The sequence below is a fragment of the Cyprinodon tularosa genome, unplaced genomic scaffold, assembly GCF_016077235.1.
Source record: "Cyprinodon tularosa strain WSP-4 unplaced genomic scaffold, ASM1607723v1 ctg568, whole genome shotgun sequence".
Lineage (NCBI taxonomy): Eukaryota > Metazoa > Chordata > Actinopteri > Cyprinodontiformes > Cyprinodontidae > Cyprinodon > Cyprinodon tularosa.
In genome coordinates this window covers 42,377-64,052 of record NW_024039305.1, presented here as the reverse complement: position 1 = coordinate 64,052, position 21,676 = coordinate 42,377, and the positions used below count along the sequence as shown (strand labels likewise).

The window sequence follows — 21,676 nt, the reverse complement described above, 5'->3', positions numbered from 1 at the left end:
AACAGTAAAATTCCCCCAAAGCAGTCAATTATGCCAATTAGATTAAATATGTTTATTTACATTTTTACCCAAAACATTTAGCTAGGTTTAAATAATTTTGAATTGAGACATATAGAGTATCTGCTATGGATTTATGAACGCAAAAATAATGTTTAACAAACTGTTGATATGATTGAAAACCTGAACAGATTGACATGTGAGTATATAAGTATCTGAAATACAGCTTTGTTGCTTTTTTTAATCATATGGAAGTTCCTTAATTTGTAAATGAAGCTACTTTTCACCATCCCACCAGCAGGGGGCACAATTTTTTCTTTCTACACGGTAAATTAAAAGGGTGGCGATACATGGCTGCTATTATTCGGTAATTCGATTACAAGAAAATAAATAGCAATTAAATATACAAGATATTTTGGAAAAACTTTCTACTTCTAAATGTTTTTTTTATTATTTAATGAATTACCTTAAGAAAACGAAATTGATTGAAAGAATATAACATTTATCAACTTAATCATTTTTATTTTATTTTTTATTTTTGTTTTGTGGGAGAATGTGTATATATAGCGTCCCGATCTAAACTCCATTCCGGTAGATGGCGGTAATGCGCATCAATAAGTTGCTTGCCAACCGCCATAAAAAAAGAAGAAGAAGAAGAAACATGGCTGCCCCCGTGGATGACCATATGTTTTCCCTCTGTGTGGACCCATGTAAAACCAACAGCAGCGTTGAAGTCAGGTTTATAGACAACATAAAGGTGAGTCTTCCTTACATTGTTAAATATAAACAGACTGAAGGTGTTATCTGGTATATTGGCTGCTAGAAGCGGTGCTGTTGGCTCGCATGTCTGCTGCAGCTTACTGCCGCATGACACGACATGACACCTCGACTCCAATTTATAGAGATACTCCAAAAAGAAATGCAGTATCGCTCCTTAACTATCTTATCCATACTGTTGATACAATTGTCGTGACATACAGCAAACGCGTCAATTGTATACATAATATTTTATCCTCCTGTGATTCAATCAGAGCATGTAGTCTAACATTTAACGTCTTTCTGTTCCGTTTTCACAATGTTTTACTGAATCAGTTGGTCAGATCACGTGCAGAGTGATTTGTAACTAAACAGGGATGTGTTTGTTGTCATTGGATAGTTTTATACTATATTTATTTCACTAGTTGGAAAGCAGTTTGTGATATTATGTACCTGTTATATATATGTTTGGGCATGGCTAGCTTTCAGTGGTTAGTTTTGGGATTATTCACCAAAGACTTCTGCAAGGTTAATAATGAATATTATCCATATGATTAATATATTCTAATATAAACTCATTTTAATATAACCGATTAGAATATCCTGGAGATTCTCTTGGCAAATCAAAATTAAATTAAATTTGAAAATATTTTTTTGAACATAGGAATCAAATCTTTGCAGGAGGGCTTATAATGCAGCATGTTTTGCTTCAATTTTTGCCACCATCCATTTTCTAAAGCTTCTTTTTTTAAATTTTCACAGGGTAAAGGTCTGTTTGCGAAAAGAAGCATCAAGAAAGGAGAAACCATTTTCATTGAGCGGCCTCTGGTTTCTGCACAGTTTCTGTGGAATTCTTTGTATAATTACAAAGGTAAAGCACTTTACACGCACTGTGTCTAAAGAATAGAAGACACATTCTATTAAACTCATAAAAGATAAGCACTTAAATAAAATTAACTGTACAAATGGAAACATCAGGGTATTAACTCTTATGATTTTAGATCTCTATCAGAGTTTTCAAGAGGTTTTTATTAATAAAACGTCATTTAAAAAAAAATATATATATATATCAAAATCCCCCTTCGTTTTGCCTTTCCCAGCCTGTGAGTATTGCTTACGTGCTCTGGAGACGGCAGAAGAAAATGCCAGGAGACTCAGCGGCAACCCTGCACTCAGCCTTCCTCATCCTGAGCTGTGCCGCGTCCGCCCCGAGCTTCATCAAGTCTGCCCTCAGTGCCAGGTAGTTAAACTCCTTCCTCTCTGCTCGTCCACATTTGTCTCAGCAGGTTATTACATTTTCTTTTTCTAATTTCATCCGTTCTTCTTCACTTTGTAACATTATGCTTAATATTCAGAGGGAGCAGTTGGACTCTTTCATTGACAAGAAGCCACTGCTAGAGTCCTCACTAACCTCTAATATACTTCTACCGTATTTTCACGACTATAAGGCGCACATAAACGTCTTTTTTTCCCCTCAAAATGTGCGGTGCGCCCTTTGGTGCGGTGCGCCCTATGTGTGTTGTAACTGCGACTTTTGAGACCACCTCATTGAGGAGATGATGAAAGAGTGGCTGAATGTAAGGAGACCAGGTGTTTTTTTTTTCCACTCATCACCATCGCTGTTAATCTGACTCCATGCGTGCCCATCTCACAGCTGATGTGAAAAACATGGTGAAACAAATTAACACTGTGCTCGCTGTGAACCGGACGCAGCAGGTGCAGCAGAAGCAGCGAGTTTACATGCAAAGTCAATGGTTGACGAGCGTATAGACCAGGGGTCTGCAACCTTTCATATCCAAAGAGCCGTTTTGACCAGAGTACGACCAAATAAAAGTTGTTTAGAGCCGCAAAATATATCATGACTTTTTCTAGAAAACCTTTTTTTTTTTTTTTTCTTGTATAGGAAATTAGTTGTTGCCATCTCAAACAATCAATTCATATATTCTTAATGTTAAAACATATAATTTTCAAGCTAAGTAATAGAAAAATGTCTCTTAAACATATATCTGGTTCTTTTAATCTCATTCTTTTCCATCTTATAAAAAAAAGCTATTGATACCGGTATAATTTTTTTAAATTATTTAGCTCTTTATATACATTTTAGCCGATATTAAGAGCCGCTGGAGAGGGTCCAAAGAGCCATATGTGGCTCCGGAGCCGCAGGTTGCAGACCCCTGGTATAGACGCAGCAAAAGGTCCCGCAGCGCGTTTTGAGCAGCAGGCGCTGCGCGTCGGGAGCGCGCCGCCAATGCGCTGCTGCTGCTCGAGATGGAAAAATTGAAGTTTTGCTGCTGGAAGCACCGCATCAACGAATCAGAGAAGCTGATCTGGGAGCTGACAGCGAGACAGACATCGCTCTGATGACAAATGATATTACAGCAAATGAAAGGGCTGGATGGATGAGGAGATGATGAAAGCGTGGCTGAGGCAGGTGTATGTGAGGAGACCAGGTGGTTTTTTCCACGCATCACCATCGCTTTTAATATGTGACTCCATGCGTGCCCATCTCACAGCTGATGTGAAAAACATGCTGAAACAAAAATAAACGCTGTGTTCGCCGTTATCCAGGGGGTCTGACAAAGGAATTTCAACTGCTCGACATCGGTGTGAACCGGCCGTTTAAAGTAAGGTTGCGAGCGGCGTTGGAGCAATGGATGACAGACGGAGACCACAGTTTCACGATAAGTGGAAGGCAGGGTAAGTTACGCCACCGTTTGCGGATGGATTGTTGATGCTTGGACTAACGTGTCTGCTGGCACTGTTGTTCAAGCTTTCGCAAAAGCCGGCATTATTTCTGAGGAGCCGCGCTGCACGGAAAGTGACTCTGACAGCGAAGAAGGGGAAATTGGCATGTCTGATTTAGCGCAGCTGTTTAATTCAGAAACAGAGGATGAGGACTTTGATGGGTTCGATTAATACTTTGTAATAAATACATGAATAAAGCACAATCATACTCAGTTTTGCTCCCGCTGTATTTTTCTACCTGAAAACTTAATTCAACAGCAGCCTCTGGGCCGGGTCTCCTCCTCTTCACCGCGGTGGCTGGCAGGGGTTTTTTCATCTAAATAATCTAAATCTTGCAGCTATATTTGCTGTGATCAGTGGGAATAAAGTAGTTTTAATATGTTTTTAAGTGAGAAAGGCCACCTGAAAACTTAATAATTGCAGTCAGTTCATCCAGATTATCTATTTCTGTCGGAGGCGCTCAGACCCCCACATACCAGCGGTGCACCGACAGTAGAAATCCCTTCATCAGCAGCCTCTAGGCCGGGTAGCCTGGCTGGCAGGTGTTTTTCATCTAAATAATTTAAACTGCAGGCACCAGGATACCGGTAATAAAAGCGAACATATTCCGTCGGCAGGTTTCAGGATTTTAAGTTAATTTAGGAGTGACCACAGCGCTGTGTCATCTGCGATGTGTCTGTCTCACGGCCAGCTGCCAGGTTTGATTAATACTTTGTAATAAATACATGAATAAAGCACAGTCATACTCAGTTTTGCCCCCGCTGTATTTTTAAATACGCAGTAGAGCTATTTAAAGGTAGTAGAGGACATGTACCTGTATATAAAAAACACGCCCTATAGTCCGGTGCGCCTTATGTGTGTGTTAAATACAGAAATGGCACACATAACTGAGACTGCGCCTTTTAGTACGGTGCGCCTTATGGTCGTGAAAATACGGTACTTCAAGTTACCATGTTGGTTATTTTGTCAGTTTTATTTGGCAGCGTGACATTAGTTTAATCATCTTTTACTCGTAGTATGTTGAAGGGAAATTGTGTCTCTGGTTGGGCTGCAACTATGATTGTTTTGAAAATTGACTAATCTGTTTATTATTTTTTAGATTAATTGATTAATATTCGAATAGCCAAAGGTTCCTTAACCCTTTAAAGCCCTATCCAAGAATAAAACAAAACAGAAATTTTTTTTTTTTTTGGTTTAAAGTCCTTAGTTGGCCTTCTAACAAAATGATAAAAAAGAAAAAACAGAAATACATATTTTATATGTATAATTTATTACTATGCGATAAGTCAAGATAATTTTTTGTATAGTCTTCTGCCCTCTGTTATCAGGTATATCTGATTGTGTTCAATAGGATTTTAAGCAAAGTTTTTACCATTAAATTATGCAAAAGGTGTCAGACGCAAAACATTTCAGAAACCGTATGTATCAAATAAGATACATTTGGCATTACAGGGTTAAGAAGATTTTTACAAAATTAAACCAGGTGAAACCAAAACTTTTCCACTTAAGGAGTTCTGGATAGAGCATATTGACAGATTTTTTTTTTTTAATCTTAAATGCAAAATGTTTATATATTATTTTGCAATTTGGGTATAGTTACTGCTCTATGTGGGTTTCTCTGTCAGCTAAAGGCATGTTTTAGAGTCTCTATACTCCAGTTAACAACTAATCGATTAAGAAATTAGTTGGCTATTATTTCAATATTCGATTAATCAGGATTAATTGTTTCAGCCTTAGTAAATGTATTAGTAGATGTGTTTTATCAGCAGGATGCTACCTATAGTAATTTTTATTTGGTGAGGGTGATAATCTGCCCGATTTCACAAATATCAGCCAAGATCAGACGGAAAAAATGAGAACCAAGGTTATACAAAGAACATAACACAAACAATAAACAAAATCAATTATTGCTCTGCTTTAAACCAGGCATATAATGGGGCAACTGGACTTTCTCTCTGTTTTCTGGGGATGTTTCAGCAACTATCCAGCAGTCTTTGTCAGTTATTTTGGTTTGAGTGAGAGCCATCTGTAGTTGGAACGCTGATGTTCTTAAGCACCTGAAGGTCCATCCACCTAAGTATGGTTATAAAGAAAAGGGTTTCCAGTAGCCAAAGATTTACCCAAACATTGGCTGCTTTCAATGATAGCAGTAGTTTTAATTTCATTATTTAATCTTTTAAATAAAGAGGTAGAACATGAGGTCAAAGTGGAAAAAAGAAAAACAAAGATGATGCTAACTAAGACACACAGCCATAATTTTTCCTGTAGTGAAACTTTTTAGCATCAACATCTTTGTAATTTAAAGCAGCATTTTGTAGGTTTTGGCCACAGTATGAGCTTCAGAAGAGATGTGCAGGCTTCCTTCTCGCAACCTCGCCTATGTAACTTGAGAAGGTTTGATCCATCATCGAATAACTGATCTGACCCAGAGTGTATCTTTAAGGCAGTCTGTGATCCCCTTCACTAAGCTAAAACTTGTTGTTAGGCAACAAAACAGAGATGACACTTACCTGATCAGAGATATTTTTGGTTCTGTAATGTAGGATTTAATCTAGAGGGTCCAATGCTGTTTTGTCTTTACAGGTAACTCCACACGCTCTTAGTCTGCTGGTCAAAACTGGTCTGTCATCAGATCTAAAAACACAGCGTAATGTTGCCAGTTGCTTTCAGGAGGATCAAAATTGAAGTTGCAGGTCTAGCGCCCCACTGTGGCTAAAATGTACAGAATTGCTTTAAAGGACTTGTAACATAATTTTAAGGTAAATTCATATTTGTATGGAAAGATAATGCCAAAACAAATATTTCTGGAGAATTATGGTTAATATCTTACTAAAAAGGTTTTCTAGATTCGTATTTTGCGATTTTGTTGTACTGTTTGTAAGACACGAAAGGGTGACCCTGGCAGCTAATTTTACAAGGACTGAGAATACAGACAGCAATGAAGAATCAGATGTTTTCACAGATAAATTTCAGTCATTATCAGATTCATCGTCACAGGAAGAACATCAGCTGTTATCAGACAGCAGAGCACAAGTTCACTGTATCTGTGAGCACTGCAGCCATAAATGGAGCCAGAGGAAAAAAAGGGTTAGGCAGAGATGCACAGAGGAGTAGCAGTACAATGCAGGATTTTAGGACTTGACGACAATATACCTGATTTGTAATTTATTTCAACCTTAGAATCTCTAGTGATGCATTTATAGCAATATGTCATAAACATTTACTTTTCAAAGCTGTTAAAATGTGTTACTGTCCAGTTTTATCATCAAAGTATACTTTTATCCTTTTAGGTTGTCCTTTAACAATTTATAACATGATAGGACAATTTTTAACGAATGGATAAAAAGCAAAAGTAAAATCCAATTTTAAAAAAATCACTTCCGTAACTGTGATGTGTTTGTGATGATGTGCAGCTTTAATACCGGTGTAAGGGTGTGCAAAATAATCGTCATGACGATGCATCGCGGTTCTAATTTTTGAGATCTACCTTCAAGAATCGATTATAAAAAAAAAAAATGAACAAATAAAATACATGAATGGTTGGCGCACATCAGCCAAATCAAGTGGAATACAACTTCCAGTCCAGCAGATGTCGCTGCGGATGTGTTGACACTCCCTGCTTTGTGTCACAAGCATGTCCGGCAGCGGGATACTGAGACGAGTCATTCGTAAACAAAATATGGAGGAGACTGAGAAAATTCGCCTGGCTCCATCACATTTCAAGTCAGATGCTTGGATGAATTTTGGCTTTAAAAACAAAGAAGGTAAAAACGAAATTGATATGATGCACGTCATTTGCAAAAGGGGAAATGTCATACATTTGAATGTTTTCATTTCATTGGTTTAAAGGACCACTGAGGCCATGTAAATGGCACTGATAATCCTTATTTTGTTATTTTAAGTTTTATGAAACCTAAGATCATTTTGTCAGTGTGTCCATGCCAGTAATAGTAATATTTCTGTCCAGTATTTGTTTTCATGGCAACACCTCCAAAAGTCGTTTCAATAAATACAGCTATGTATGAATTCAGTTGCTTTCAGTTATGTTTCAATTGAAGACACTATCCAGATCATAAACAGCCATTCAGCCACTGGTAAGGGCTGTATCTTTTTCTTACAGTGTTCATTGAAAATATTGCAGTGCATCGCGATGCATCGCATTATTTCAAGTATCATGATGCATCGTGATAGAATCGCATCGTGGCATGTGAATCGTGATTCGAATCGAATCATGACTTCTTTGCCCTATACCGGTATATGTTTAATGTTCCTGGAATCCTTTATGAGCAGAATTTATTGTTTTTCAGGGTTAAACAGCATTTTGAACTGATCCCTAATTTTTTTATCAAACTTATTTTTGTATTTTTCTTTATACATAATAACTGCCGATAACTAAGGTTACATCTGCTACAAGGACGTATTCTTACCTATTGAGCTTTGATCCATTCGGCTATCACCTTTTGTTTGGAGAGCTTTTCATGTTAGATGAATTAAATCAGATGAAAATTGTATCTCTCTTTAAGGACCTCCTTCATCTGCAGCTTTTAGGTCCTCTGACATCACTTTTCCAGCAAATTCAGACTTTTTGGTTGAAGAAAAATCCCTGCAATCACAACAGGTTTCATCAGTTTTCAAACTTCAATCCGGGCAGAAATTGTCCTCTTCTCTCTACAAACACAGACTGATGTCTGATGTCGCAGTTTTCCTGAAACCTTGCAGCAATGTGCTATTTCACTATAATAATGCTGTTTTTAATTCACCATCTACTAGAACATTGTATAGCTTATGTTCATCTATGAACGATCGCTACGTTTCTTCTAGTCTTCACCTCCTAGCGACTTTGGACTGTCAAATTTTAAGAACTTTATATGCCCATTTTTGTATCTCAGTTGTCTTTTTTTGCTTCTTTAATCAAAATGTAATGTATTATTTAATTCTGACCAATATTTCAGTGTTAATATGCTTGTCTTCCAATTTCTCCATTTGATGGAAAAGCATGTTACAAGTGCTTCAACAGCTGGAATGGAAGGATTTGCTATTGGGCCAAAATCTGTGCATTAGGGCTGAAACAATTATTCGGATTACGGTAACCAGTTATTGAAATAATCATCAACTAATTAAGTAATCGATTAATTGTTAACTGGATTGTAGAGACTGTAAAATATGCTTTTAGCAGACAGAGCAACCCACTTAGAGCTCTATTTATGTCAAAATTGTGAAGAAAAAAAAATCAACATTTTGCGTAAAAGATAAGAGATGTTTCTGCCTTTCAGTATGCTCTATCCAGAACTCCTCAAGTGGAAAAGTTTTTGTTTCACCTAATTTAATTTTGTAAAAAAAACTTCGTTAAGGAATCCTTCACTATCCGATTATTAATCGATGAATCGAAAAATAATCGTCAGATTAATTCATTTGCAAAAAAAGGCGTTAGTTGCAGCCTTAGTCAGCATACGATTTGTTCCTTAGGATTCTGATGCAGGGTATAAATGTTTGTCCTGTTCTACAAAATATATTTGAAAATGTAGTGAATTACCGGTATTAGAATAACTACTGTCGAAATAAATGCTTATGATTTTTGATTTTCTTTTAAAATTCAATAAAGTGAGATTTTATTTCTTTTTGTGGTCATGTCATAAAACCCTTATTACTATCTTATTACTATCATTATCTGTCAGTAATGCTAGTTTATGACTAGAATTGTTTTTTGACATTTAAAAAATATTTTCAAACATTTGAATGAATTAAAAACAAATGTTTTTTTAGCATATATGTTTTTCTGTTACCTAAGCTCCTATCATAGGGATTTAAAACTGGCATCTATTTTAGGGAATGCACTGCTGCATTAGTTTCCAGCCTGGGAGAATGAGCAACCAATAAACTTTACAACCACTTTTGATTACATTGTTGCCAGGTGAAGCAAAACTGTTTTATTAGGTATTTTAATTGCCTCATGCAGGTGATGTACTGCAGCAGCGAGTGTCGGCAGGCCGCTGCAGATCAGTACCATCGAGTTTTGTGCCTGGGTCCTTCTGAGTCAGATCCAGACCACCCCATCAACAAGCTCAAAGATGCATGGAGGTGATTTTGTATTGAAATGATCATTTTACCATCTGCTGTGTTCCGATTACGTTCAAACATGCTTGATTGCCAATAAATCAAAGGTGTTTTCTGCTTATAGGAGCGTTCATTATCCACCAGAGACGTCCAGCATCATGCTTATGGCCAAAATGGTGGCTGTGGTCAAACAGGTGAGTCTGGAAACTAAAATCTGTTGAAATTAATGTAACAAATATTAGAAATGACAATGTAAAATATGCACTCTGATGCTAATTAGATTTTCCCTCAGCATTGTTTTATAAATTAAACCTTTTTGTTAAACCGGCCGTGAAATTAGCTTTTAGGCTGATACTGATGGTTTCAATGAGAAAGTTACATAAAGTGTTTGAAATCAGCCTCATAGGTGACATGAATAAACTACACAGGTGGTAAATAAATTAAGGTTTTATCAGCATATTCATTTAACCAAATATATTTTCTGTTGAATCAATTTTGTTTTGACATGAGTGATGCTGCTGTTTTCCATTATAAGTAATGACTCCCATGTTGTTAATGTTATCCAGGCCAAAGATAAAACACGCTGGCAGAGGCTGTTTTCTCTCTTCTGCAGTCGGACGGCCAATGAGGAGGAGGAGATAGCCCATAAGCTTCTGGGAGAGAAGTTCAGGGTGAGTTTACCTTCCTGTTGCAGCTCTGAGGTGAAATATATCAAATCTGTCTGTTCAAAGAGGGACATCAAAGTTCTTCACAGCTCAACAGACCACTGATGACATCCCGCTCAGAAACCTTACCTCCCCACCGTGGCTGCTTTGAGCTTATAAAGTTAGTTCTGTAGAATCTAATCTTTCTCATTGTGTTTGCAGGGGCAGCTAGGCTTGTTGCACAGCCTTTTTAAAGCAGCACTTTATGATGACCATCTCAGTCGGGTCAGTACGTCCGAAAACCTTCCTTTTTTTCATTATTTCTCTTCTTTGTGGCAAAATTCTCCACAAAATAATAATAATGAAAATAATTAAGCATTATTTAGGTTTAAATGCACTAATATTGAACATGAAATAAGGAAAATGTTTTTTTTTTTAATACAGTGGGATCTGAGGCTGTTCATTTTTTATTTTATTCCCTCCAACCAAATCCAATTCAGTATATGTTTCCCCCCTCTTTTCTCTCTCAAATTTCATAATAAAATGATAATTGACATGCATTACTTTAAAAAACTAGCTTTTATTTCAATCACCCCCTTTTGGATTTTAATTTAAAGTAGGGCTGCAACTAACGATTATTTTAAAAATCGATGAATCGGCCGATTATTTTTTCGATTAATCGATGAATCGGACAAAAAAATGTTTTTATATTAACCTCTTTATTCCAAAATAAACATTTTAGACAGAACAAACAAGCACACAAGTACAGGTTTCTCATTAACTGTACTGGTGCAATATGAAAAATAAATGTTTGTTTCAAAACTACGCAAACTTACATGAGAAATGTAGCTGAACATCCACAAAATATAGGGTACTTTGTTTCATAAAGCGCAAAAAGAGACAGGCATTTTTGTTTTTTAAAGCCCCTAAGGGGTTCAAACAATAGCTCCCCCCCATTTCAACAGTTTAGTTTTTTTTAGACTAGAAGAGTTCTGCCTTTTAAGACAGGAAAGTATAGCAGTTAAAGTTGCTGCTTGAGAAAATACTGAACCATAGAGATAAAAATAGCCCTGTGATTCAAATTATAAATTGTATTTGGAATAAAAATGAGAGAACTAGGGGTGGTAAAAAACACATCCTCCAAAGACAGATATTTACATGGGAATGTGGCATATAATTAATTGACATATTACTGATCTTGCTGGATTTTGTTCTGCTTTACTTCCATAAATTGCAGGATCTTATTTTCTTTATCTTTGCCAGAAGATTTAAACTTTAAAAGCCTTGCCCTCATAATTTGCAAGTTAATTTATTTATAAAGAAAATATAAATGCTGCTTAAGCTAATTCAAATGAAATTAAAAGTAAAATAAGTAGCCAACCTTATCACTGTCTGTAACCTACTAACACGGTAAGGAAAGCATCAGATGAGCTACCTCAGAAACTAACGTTACGTTTCCCCACTTTAAAACCAAACAAACATGGTTACTCATCCTGCTGATCAGCTCTCTTCACTGCCATCGAAGGCTCCAACATGTTTTCTTTTCAGGTGCTGCGTCATAACAGTGGTGCTTCCGTGCCATGTTCATTTGTTTTTACAAAAGTTGCATGTTACGACTTTTTTCACTTTACAAAGCGCAGGCTATTTTAATTATTGTGATCAATTTGCGCCGTCAATCCCGGCGCATGCACGCTTCATTTGCAGTCTGGACGCTGAGGGCAAACTCCTCACTAATATCCTGCGGCTCTGACTGCACGCTGAGAGGGATTCCCGTGGGAGAGAGAGAAAGGGGTTGGGATGGGGGAGGCACCCCGCGGCAGGCAAAAGCCGCCAGTGACACCGTAAAAACTCGCCAGATTTGTCGCTAGTCGCTTTTTTGAAAAATAGTCGCTGGAGGGGTCTGAAAAGTTGCTGAGTTGGCAACACTGCAACTGCGGCGCTGACTCGCTCCGCCATATTTTTTTTCTTCCCCCGGAGGACGGCGGCGGCGGATGACGCATTAATCGCGCGACACAACTAAGCGATGATGAAATTCGTTGCCAACGCTTTTAAAAGTCGATTTTTATCGATTTTATCGATTCGTTGTTGCAGCCCTAATTTAAAGGGCAACTCTGTTCTAACTGCTAAACAATGATAATTAACATATAAAAAACAAAAAAATTGCAACTAGTGATGTTGCATAGTGAGCTATTTAGCGGTTATAAATAAATCGAAGATAAAAAAAGTGACGAACTGATGTCTATTAGACTTGAAATCTAATCGTCGGTTAGATTCCCCTTTTCACTTTCCACAAGTTTAATCTTAAGCACTCTTTCTGGCTATTAACGAGCAATTTCTGTAAAAAAAAAACATACTTTAAAGTTCAAAGGAACTATGTGGCTGCCCATGTGAATGAGGGTAGATGAGCTAAAGATTCAGAAGTTCTTCATAAATGAGTAACAATGTCCTTTAAGGAGTTACGATGGGGCTTTCAGACCTCACAAAGCTACCAACTGTTAAACATGGTGGTGGCAGCATCATTCTGAGGCGTGGCTTTACTGCTATCAGACATAGTTGATGGATTAATCCAGAAGGATGGCTTCTTTAAGTCTACAGCTATTTTTTTTTTCTTTAGTCTCTTCATAAGTTTCAATTGAATTATCTATTGTAAAGATAAAGCAAACAGGTTTATGTACACAAACTGTTGCTAAAGCCTGAGTGATCCCAGGAGCTTTAAATGGCTGCAGAAAACATGTTGAGGAATGTTTAGCTGTATAGTGGAGGTTACTGTATTTGCTGCTTTTTTCCTGATGTGTAAACGTTAACAGATTTCATTATTGTTATAAACAAAAATATGCACATTTCAGAGTCTCCTGCTATTCTAGCCAGTATGTCTTTTTTTTCCTTTAACTCCAAATGTTCCAGAATAAATCAGTTACTCTCACTGGTAGTTTATTTGTTGCTCAAAACGCATGAGTAACAGTGTAACTGTTCTTCAGTGGTTTGTGCCGGAGGGTTTCCGCTCTCTGTTTGCTTTGGTGGGAACAAACGGCCAAGGGATCGGTACCAGGTGACCTCCGCCTCTTTTTCTGCTTTAATTATCAACATTTCCAGCTCTGAATCTCTGTTTTGATGTCTTTGTGGTATTTTTGTGTCTAATATAGTTCTCTAAGTCAGTGGGTTCATGCCTGTGATGCACTTGAGCTTCCCGACCAGCAGAGGGAGCAGTTGGACTCCTTTATTGACCAGTTATACAAGGACATTGACAAAGGTCAGTGTTTTATCTCAGTACTGCAGTCATTTCAGGAGTAAAAGGGTTTATTCTTAAATGAGGAGATTTGCAGCTGTCATATTGTCTTAAGTGTTTTCATTTTTTCATGGTCTGTACTACAGTTTTCAGTGGTGACAGAACTGCTGTTACGTTGACATGCGTCTGATACCGACTTAAATGTCAGGAATGGGTGTAACTCCGGTTTTTCTGTGCAGAAACGGGAGAGTTTTTGAACTGCGAGGGATCTGGACTTTATTTGCTGCAAAGCTCGTGTGAGTTCACACTACGTTCTTTGTTTATCTTCAATAACAAGATCTTGGATCTTGTTATTGAAGATAAACAAATCCTTGTTACGTCTCTAAAAGCAGACGTAACAAAAAGGATTTTTATTTTTGATCTACGCAGGTAATCACAGCTGCATCCCAAATGCGGAGGCATCCTTCCCAGATAACAACTTCCTGCTTCACCTCAACGCCCTCAGTGACATCAGCCCAGGACAGGTCAGCAAACACATCTGGGTTTACAGTAATGTATATGAGTCAAGCAAAGACAGGACAGAGCATCCCTATATAGACTAGCTTGGTTTTCTCCCTTGTCAGCCAGTATTAGAAGCCTGAGACGTCCAAGATTGAAATGGGTTTGCCAAGCTGTCAGAAAGATTGAGAAGGCTTGCATCTGCATGGCACAGTAATGTCACAGCAGCTGTGTTACTTTCACAGGAAAAGGCTCCTGTGGATGTGGGAGAAACGGAGAGAAACGAAAGGCCATAAATTCATGCAACATTGTTTTGAGGCTGGCAAGAAATGATTTTTTTCTATGGAGAAAAACAGATTTCCAGTAGGTCCCACGTATTCTGGAAAGGTCTGAGAAAGTGTTTAATTTTTTTTTTCTTTTTTAGGTCTGAATAAGTATGAAAAATGGTTTTCAGTTAATTCTCTATCCCAGTGATTCTCAAACTTATCGGAGCAGCACCTACATCTTATATGGAATCTCCAAAGTATCACATCGTCATACGTAAAAAACGGTATATACAGCTGTTTAGCTGCAGAAATGCTTCACAATGCATCAATCAATAGTTGATTACTGTTTCTTTTTACTTCCACAGCTTTAATGCATTTTATGTTTGCTGTACATAAATAATGTGTCTGTTGTAATTTGCATTCAGAAATCAAAAATAAAAATCTGTAGTCCAAGAACCAGTAGCAGCTCAGTATGACAGTCGCTTTAAAATATGTTTCAGATAGGAATGTTTTCTTTAAGATACTAATGTTTGACTCTGTGAACATAGTCTGGAAAGGTCTGACTCAATAGAAGATGGCTTCAGTCTAATATCTTCAGTATTTATGTTTATTCAGGGTTTAGGGATGGGAAGCCTGACATATGTTGTTGTAAAAAGCAACAGAAAGTGCACAGCTTCTGTAGAGAGGTCGGGCTGCTTACTTTGTCCTTGTATCCTGAAGTCCAGCGGTGTTTATCTTCTTACAGCGAAGGCTGCTGAGAGCTCGCTGCTCAGCTGTGCACAGCGCTTTGCTGAACACAGAAACTCCAGAACCATTGTTGTCTTCATGTGTTGCTGCCAAATTTTCCAATGACACAAATAGGAGGTCACTAGATTTGTCACTAATTGCTTTTTTTTTTTGAGGGGAAAAAGTCATTAGAAGCATCTAAAAAGTTGCTAAACTGCTAAGATTTCATCTCATTGGTTAATTGGCTATAACAGATATACTTGGTCATAAATAAATGAAAACATAGTGAAACATGCCAAATTAACTATTGTTTTTCTTTGTGTTTAATAAAATAAAACAACAATAATTAAAGAGGGGCTGCACAGTGATGCAGTGGGTAGCACTGGAGTGGGTAGCACTGCTGCCTTGCAGTTAGAAGGTTCCGGGTTCGATTCCTGGCCTGGGGTTTTTCTGCATGGAGATTGCATGTTCTCCCTGAGCATGCATGGGTTCTCTCTGGGTACACCAGCTTCTTCCCTCAGTCCAAAAACATGACTGTTAGGCTAATTGGCTTCTCTAAATTCTCCTTAAGTTTGAGTGTGCGCGAATGGTTGCTTGTATTGTTTGTCTCTGTTTTGTCCTGCGATAGACCGCCCATTAACAGCTGGAGATGGGCACCAGCACTCCTCGTAACCCCAGCAGGGATATGCATGACCCAAAATGGATGGACAATTGACCTCTCAAAACCCACCGGGTCGCCGGCGACCCGTTTTAAAGCGTTTACAGAATGCATGAAAATTATACTGGTAAAATGTTTACCAATATAGACATTTTAGACATTGTTTGAAAGTTTCTATTCACAATTCAACCACCTAGTTAATTTTATCGACATAGTGAGCACTGAGCACCATAGCACAATTATACAGTAGCGGCATGTCGAAATGTAGCACGACAAAGCAGCCACAACAAGCAAGCATATGTTTATAGCTGCTGTTCAAAAAAGGCTTATTATTTTCAACAAGAAAAATAACAAGTTTGAGTCATGTTTGAACTGATGCATCTTGGGCTTGATGCAGGTTGGGTGTTTTACACACCCAATTTTCATGTATATATTGAGAAACTAGAAGGTGTTAGCTTTCAAATAATGTATCACACATGTAATTTGGGCTTAGAGTTCCTACGTTATTTGCTTTTCCATTTGGGTATGCATAATAGGCGAGAATTTCCCAGAATTGAGGTGGATATTAAGAGGTAAATGCATTTAACTTGCATTGAAAATGCTTTTTGGGCTGCTTGGGATAAGCGTGACAGAAAATGGATGGATGGATGGATGGATGGATGAAAATGCCTTTTGCTCCCTGCATGCCACCAGGGCGCTCCCATTCTGTGCTTTAAAGACCAGGGTTACTGGGTTTCCGTCTGTGGTCAGATCAGTGACTCTTTCTTCTGTTTTCAGGAGATCTGCATCAGTTACTTGGATTTCTGTCAGCGGGACAGAAGCAGACACAGCAGGCACAAGATCTTGAGGTAAACACGCACAATCTTTAGGACAAATCATTTAAAGGCGGGTCACACTCTTATGGATTGAATGTGGATCAATAAAAATCCCCAGCAGGTAGTGCTTGTTGGTCCTGAGGCAGAAACAGCATGGCTGCTCCTCATTGATCAGCATGATGCCAGTCTATCTTTAAATTACATTCACAATGAATGATACCTGAGGTTTTAATGCAACCTGCTCATTTCAGTCTTAATAAAGTGTGTTTCCACTCCTGCTGGGCGTTTGTTACACTAGCTGATTCAGACCATTAAAAGTATTTTTTTAAATATTAAGTGTTTTGCTTTGGTGACTTATTACTGATCTCATTAAAGACTGAGAGCACTCTCTGAATTCAGCCGCTATGGTTTTTTTTTGTTGTGCAATATCTTCATGAAGCTTTTTTTCTTCGCAGGGAGAACTACCTTTTTGTCTGCTCATGTTCAAAGTGCATGTCTCAGATGGATGAGCCGGACGTCACATCTGAGGAGGAGGAGGGCGAAGCAGAGGGTGAAACGGAAGGGGACGAAATGGAAGACGAGATGACTGATGTTTGATGAAAGACTCGGCCATATTGTTCTTAATTGTTTCCTTCGCTCTGAGGCCAAAAAGAATAAAGACCAGCTAAGACTGTGATCCGCATGTCCAGGAGTGTGAAGCGATAATGATGCATTTCAGTTTTTATTTTAAACATCAGTAGCCAATTATTTCAGTGCAACTTAACGGCAGTGCAAATATTCTGACTTTGGGTGATTTAACCCAAGATAAACGTAAAATATCTAAAGTTTTTGTTTAGATAGATTTTTTTTGCATGGTTTGGCAAGCACTGATGTGCTTTTAGGCAGAAGGGGAACAAAATCCGCAAGCTGTAATTTTTATGGTCAGCAGGAGGGCAGAAATGTTGTGCTCAAAAGTCTTTATAAAGCTCTCTTAATGCTTTATTCAAGCATTTTTGTTCCCTTTTGTAGTAAAATGTCACATAAAAAACATATTTTAGATGTCTTTTAAAAGGACATTTAAAGTTAAACATTAAGCAGGTCATTATCTAATCAGCAGGTCATTATCTAGAGCTGCATGAGGCATTTCAATTTATTTTCTACTCCTGAGCTTTAAATTAGCTTTTTATTGGCAGTTCTTAAATAGTGTTCTTAGTGATCAATTTGAAATAAAATTCATTGGTGATTTCTGATCCAAGCCATCAAAATTATACATATGTAATGTGTACAGAAAGTATTCATATCCATTTAGAATTGTCACTTTGTTTCATTGCAGCCATTTCCTAAAATCAATAAAGTTCTTTTTATTTCTCATTAATGTACGCTCAGCACTCCATCTTAAAAGAAGAAAACAGAAATCTAGAATTTTTTGCTAATTATAAAAAGGACAACTGAAATATCAAATGGTCATAAATATTCAGACCTTTTGCTGTGAGACTCGTATATATTTAACACATGCTGTCCATTTCTTCTGATCCTCCTTGAGATGGTTCTGCTCCTTCATTGGAGTCCAGCTGTGTTTAATTAAACTGATTGGACTTGATTAGGAAAGGCCCACTCCTGTCTAAATAAGACCTTACAACTCACAGTGCATGTCAGAACAAATGGGAATAATGAGTTCGAAGGAACTGCCCAAGGAGCTCAGAGACAGAATTGTGGCAAGACCCAGATCTGGCCAAGGTTACAAAATAATTTCCACAGCACTCAAGGTTCCTAAGAGCACATTTGCCTCCATAATCCTTAAATGGAAGATGTTTGGGACGACCAGAACTCTTCCTAGACCTGGCTGTCCAGCCGAACTGAGCAATAGTGGGGGAAGAGCCATGGTGAGATCGATAAAGAAAGACCCAAAGATCACTGTGACTGAGCTCCAGAGATGCAGGAGATGGTAGAAAGTTCCACAAGGTCTACTAACACTGCAGCCCTCCAGCAGTCGGGGCTTTATAGCAGAGTGCAAGGCGAATGAAAGCCTGCATAGAGTTTGCCAAAAACACATAAAGGACTCCCAGGCTATGAGAAAGATTTCTCTGATCTAATGAGACCAAGATTAATAACAGTGAAACATGGCGGTGGTAGCATCATGCTATGGGGTTGTTTGTCAGCTGCATGAACGATGACTGGTTGCAATGGAAGGAAAGCTGAATGCTGCGAAGTACAGATAAATCCTGGGAGAAAACCTCTTCCGGACTTTAGACTGGGCTGAAGGTTCACCTTCCAACAAGACTATGACCCTAAGAACTCAGCTAAGATAACAAGAGAGTGGCATGGGAACAACCATTCTTGACTGGCACAGCCAGAGCCCTGACCTAAACCCAATTGAGCATCTCTTGAGAGACCTGAAAATGGCTGCCCACCAACGCTCACCATCCAACCTGACAGAACTGGAGAGGATCCCCAAATCCAGGTGAAAAATGTGCATCATTCCCAAGAAGACTCATGCCTGTACCTGCTCAAAAGTTATGTCTACTCAATACTGAGCAAAGGGTCTGAATACCTATGACGATTTGACAGCTCAGGTTTTCTTTTTTAATATATTTTGTCAAGATGGGGTGCTGAGTGTACATTCATGAGAAATAAAATTAACTTTTTTGATTTTAGCTAATGGCTGCAATGAAACAAATAGTAAAAATATAGAGGGGTCTGAACACTTTTACCCCTGTAGATTGAAATATACGTAGATTAAACAAAATGTTGATTCAAAGGTGCTTACTTCCTTTCTGACATTGAATTAGACTAAACATTTCCTGTATTAGGTAATTTATTATTATTAAAATGATTTTTATTTGTTAAATGCCAGATTGGGATGTTTTTCATTTGTACTTTCTTAAAATATATGAACGCTAAGGCTGTTATACCCTTAAGCTGTTTGGCTACAAGGTATATTAAACCGAGATTATTATTTTCAGGGTTTGTAGGCAAATTCACAAGTTAAATGGAGGCACACTGGTGGATTTATTTACTCTATCTGCTTGGACTAAAAGCAGGCTTGAGGTGTAAGATAAATTTGCATTCAAGGGCTTTCATTTTTGGAGATCTTTCTTATGGTTTGTTATAACAAAAATTAAAGTAAATGGAAGTAATATCCATTAATATTTAAAAGGATGGAAGCTTGTAACCCTGAGAACCTCACTGCAACTTTAAAGAGAAGGAAGTGTCGTATGAGGAGGTTTTGCAGAAGGAGGAACTGTTGCACTTGACAAAATCAATAGCATCGATGATCTAGTGTGACTCTTTAGATTTTATGTTGGATTCAAAGCTGCCATCTATAGCAAAGAGACACAGATGAAGGTTCCTAAAATGAGAAAAACTTAAAAATGGGCAGGGGGAACTTCTAAGTAAATGGAAACGTTTTACCACCTGGCTTGATGTGGTTATGAGTCTTCCTACCTTTTTTTTTTTTTTTTTAGGTTCAGTTTGAAGTGATGATTGATATTGAGACCATTGAGAAGTAAATCCAAACTTCTGACTCATGTGGCCAGAAACCACACAAATCATGCCTGGAAAATAAAAAGCGTTAAACGTTAAACTGCACTTTCAACCCTTAGACTGTTACGGTAATAAATATCTGCTATTTGTATGATTAACATTCAAAGTTTTGACTATCAACATTATTCTTTCTCATGCAGAGTTTTTGGACCTTCAAGTGAAACCTTTTTAACAAATCTAACAGATTTGCCTCAGCAGATTTATCTGACTTTTGCATTCCTGATAAAACCACAGTAATGACAGAGTAGGCAGTTTGCAGCAGATGCCGTGTGGTCTCTGTTGATAGATCCCTCCAAATGCAGTGGTTAGGCATTAATAATTAAGTGCTTAGACATCCCATTTGTGTTGCTCATTTTCCATTTACAGGGACAAAAGCAATATTAAGACTCTTATTCTTAAAAAAAAAAATGCTGCATAAATGTTTAGATGCTTATTTTAGAGTACTCAGTTAATAATGCTTATATCACTTTCTATTCATTACTATGATTAAGTTCATTCAGATCTGTCCCTATTTTTTTTTTTTTTTAAGTGCTGTCTCATTCTGGTTTAACTCTGCCATAAGCTTCAGGTTATAAAGCTCTGCTATAGTCAGTGGTTAATATGTGAGTGATTGTTTTTTTTCATTGGTTTCTATTGTCACTGTTGGAGGTTTTATGATTCCTGCTGTGAGAAAAGCTTAATATGCTGTGCATTGTTGTGATCCATTTTCTATGTTCTAAGAATTGTTCCTATTTATGAAGGAAGTTTTTATGGTATCAGCACAGCTTTAAGGCAGAACTGACCAACCACAGTTGTAACCATGCAGTTAGAAATTTAACCACAGATGCTTTTTACTGCTAACCTCTAAAGAAGGCAAAGAACGTTTAGCTTTTGGCTTTTTTTGAGCTTATTTCAAACCGGCATTTGCCTCCAGTGTGGTTTTTTGATTTCATTATAATTCCAACCTTGTGACTCAAAGGCATAAAGAGAAATACAGTTTGGTTTTCATACAATGATCTATGGGTTCCAGTTAATACTCATGTAATGTATTATGGAAACCTTGAGTGGAAAATTGCTTTGTCAGTTACTGTTTGGCCTTTTATTGAAAGCTGTATTTCTTGGTTCTGCATGAGTGAAAAGACTGCCGTCGCCTCCTGCCGAGCAATATTTCAACAATGGATGTAATCACCAATTCCAACAATTCATGCAGCTGAAGAAAGATCTGAAATGTTTGAATAAATCCTTCTCAATGTGCGCTGGCCTCATTCAGCTGGATTCCAGTTGTGTATGTTTCCGTGTAATGTTTAAATGTTTTATTCATTTTTCATAAACCACTAAAACTGGATGTTGAGTCATTTATCTGCCTTTCTTACACTGGAAAGATGGATGTTAAATATATTTTAATAGGACATATACACTACCGTTCAAAAGTTTGGGGTCACCCAAACAATTTTGTGTTTTCCTGAAAAGTCACACTTATTCACCACCTTACATTGTGAAATGAATAGAAAATAGAGTCAAGACATTGACAAGGTTAGAAATAATGATTTGTATCTGAAATAAGATTTTTTTTTACATCAAACTTTGCTTTCGTCAAAGAATCCTCCATTTGCAGCAATTACAGCATTGCAGACCTTTGGCATTCTAGCTGTTAATTTGTTGAGGTAATCTGGAGAAATTGCACCCTACGCTTCCAGAAGCAGCTCCCACAAGTTGGATTGGTAGGATGGGCACTTCTTGCGTACCATACGGTCAAGCTGCTCCCACAACAGCTCAATGGGGTTCAGATC

At 37.7% G+C, this 21,676-nt stretch overlaps 1 protein-coding gene across 1 annotated transcript; it reads left to right on the top strand.

Annotated features, from left to right (window-relative positions):
- The first annotated feature begins 642 nt into the window (after positions 1 to 642).
- smyd5 (SMYD family member 5) lies at positions 643 to 21,161 on the top strand. The gene is made up of 13 exons (XM_038305858.1): positions 643 to 754; positions 1,516 to 1,624; positions 1,854 to 1,993; positions 9,455 to 9,576; positions 9,677 to 9,746; positions 10,119 to 10,223; positions 10,419 to 10,481; positions 13,175 to 13,245; positions 13,340 to 13,446; positions 13,662 to 13,718; positions 13,852 to 13,946; positions 16,348 to 16,418; positions 16,841 to 21,161. Exons 1-13 carry the CDS (start codon positions 659 to 661, stop codon positions 16,980 to 16,982), a joined length of 1,248 nt encoding a protein of 415 aa, XP_038161786.1. The 5' UTR covers positions 643 to 658; the 3' UTR covers positions 16,983 to 21,161.
- The last annotated feature ends 515 nt before the right edge of the window (positions 21,162 to 21,676 follow it).

What these genes read in the sequence shown, in the direction of transcription:
- smyd5 (XM_038305858.1), top strand. Translation starts at nt 659, where the DNA reads ATGGCTGCCCCCGTGGATGACCATATGTTTTCCCTCTGTGTGGACCCA. An exon ending in ATACAAGGACATTGACAAAG is followed by an intron (nt 13,447 to 13,661) that starts GTCAGTGTTTTA and finishes TTTTCTGTGCAG; the next exon opens with AAACGGGAGAGTTTTTGAAC. An exon ending in GTGACATCAGCCCAGGACAG is followed by an intron (nt 13,947 to 16,347) that starts GTCAGCAAACAC and finishes TTCTGTTTTCAG; the next exon opens with GAGATCTGCATCAGTTACTT.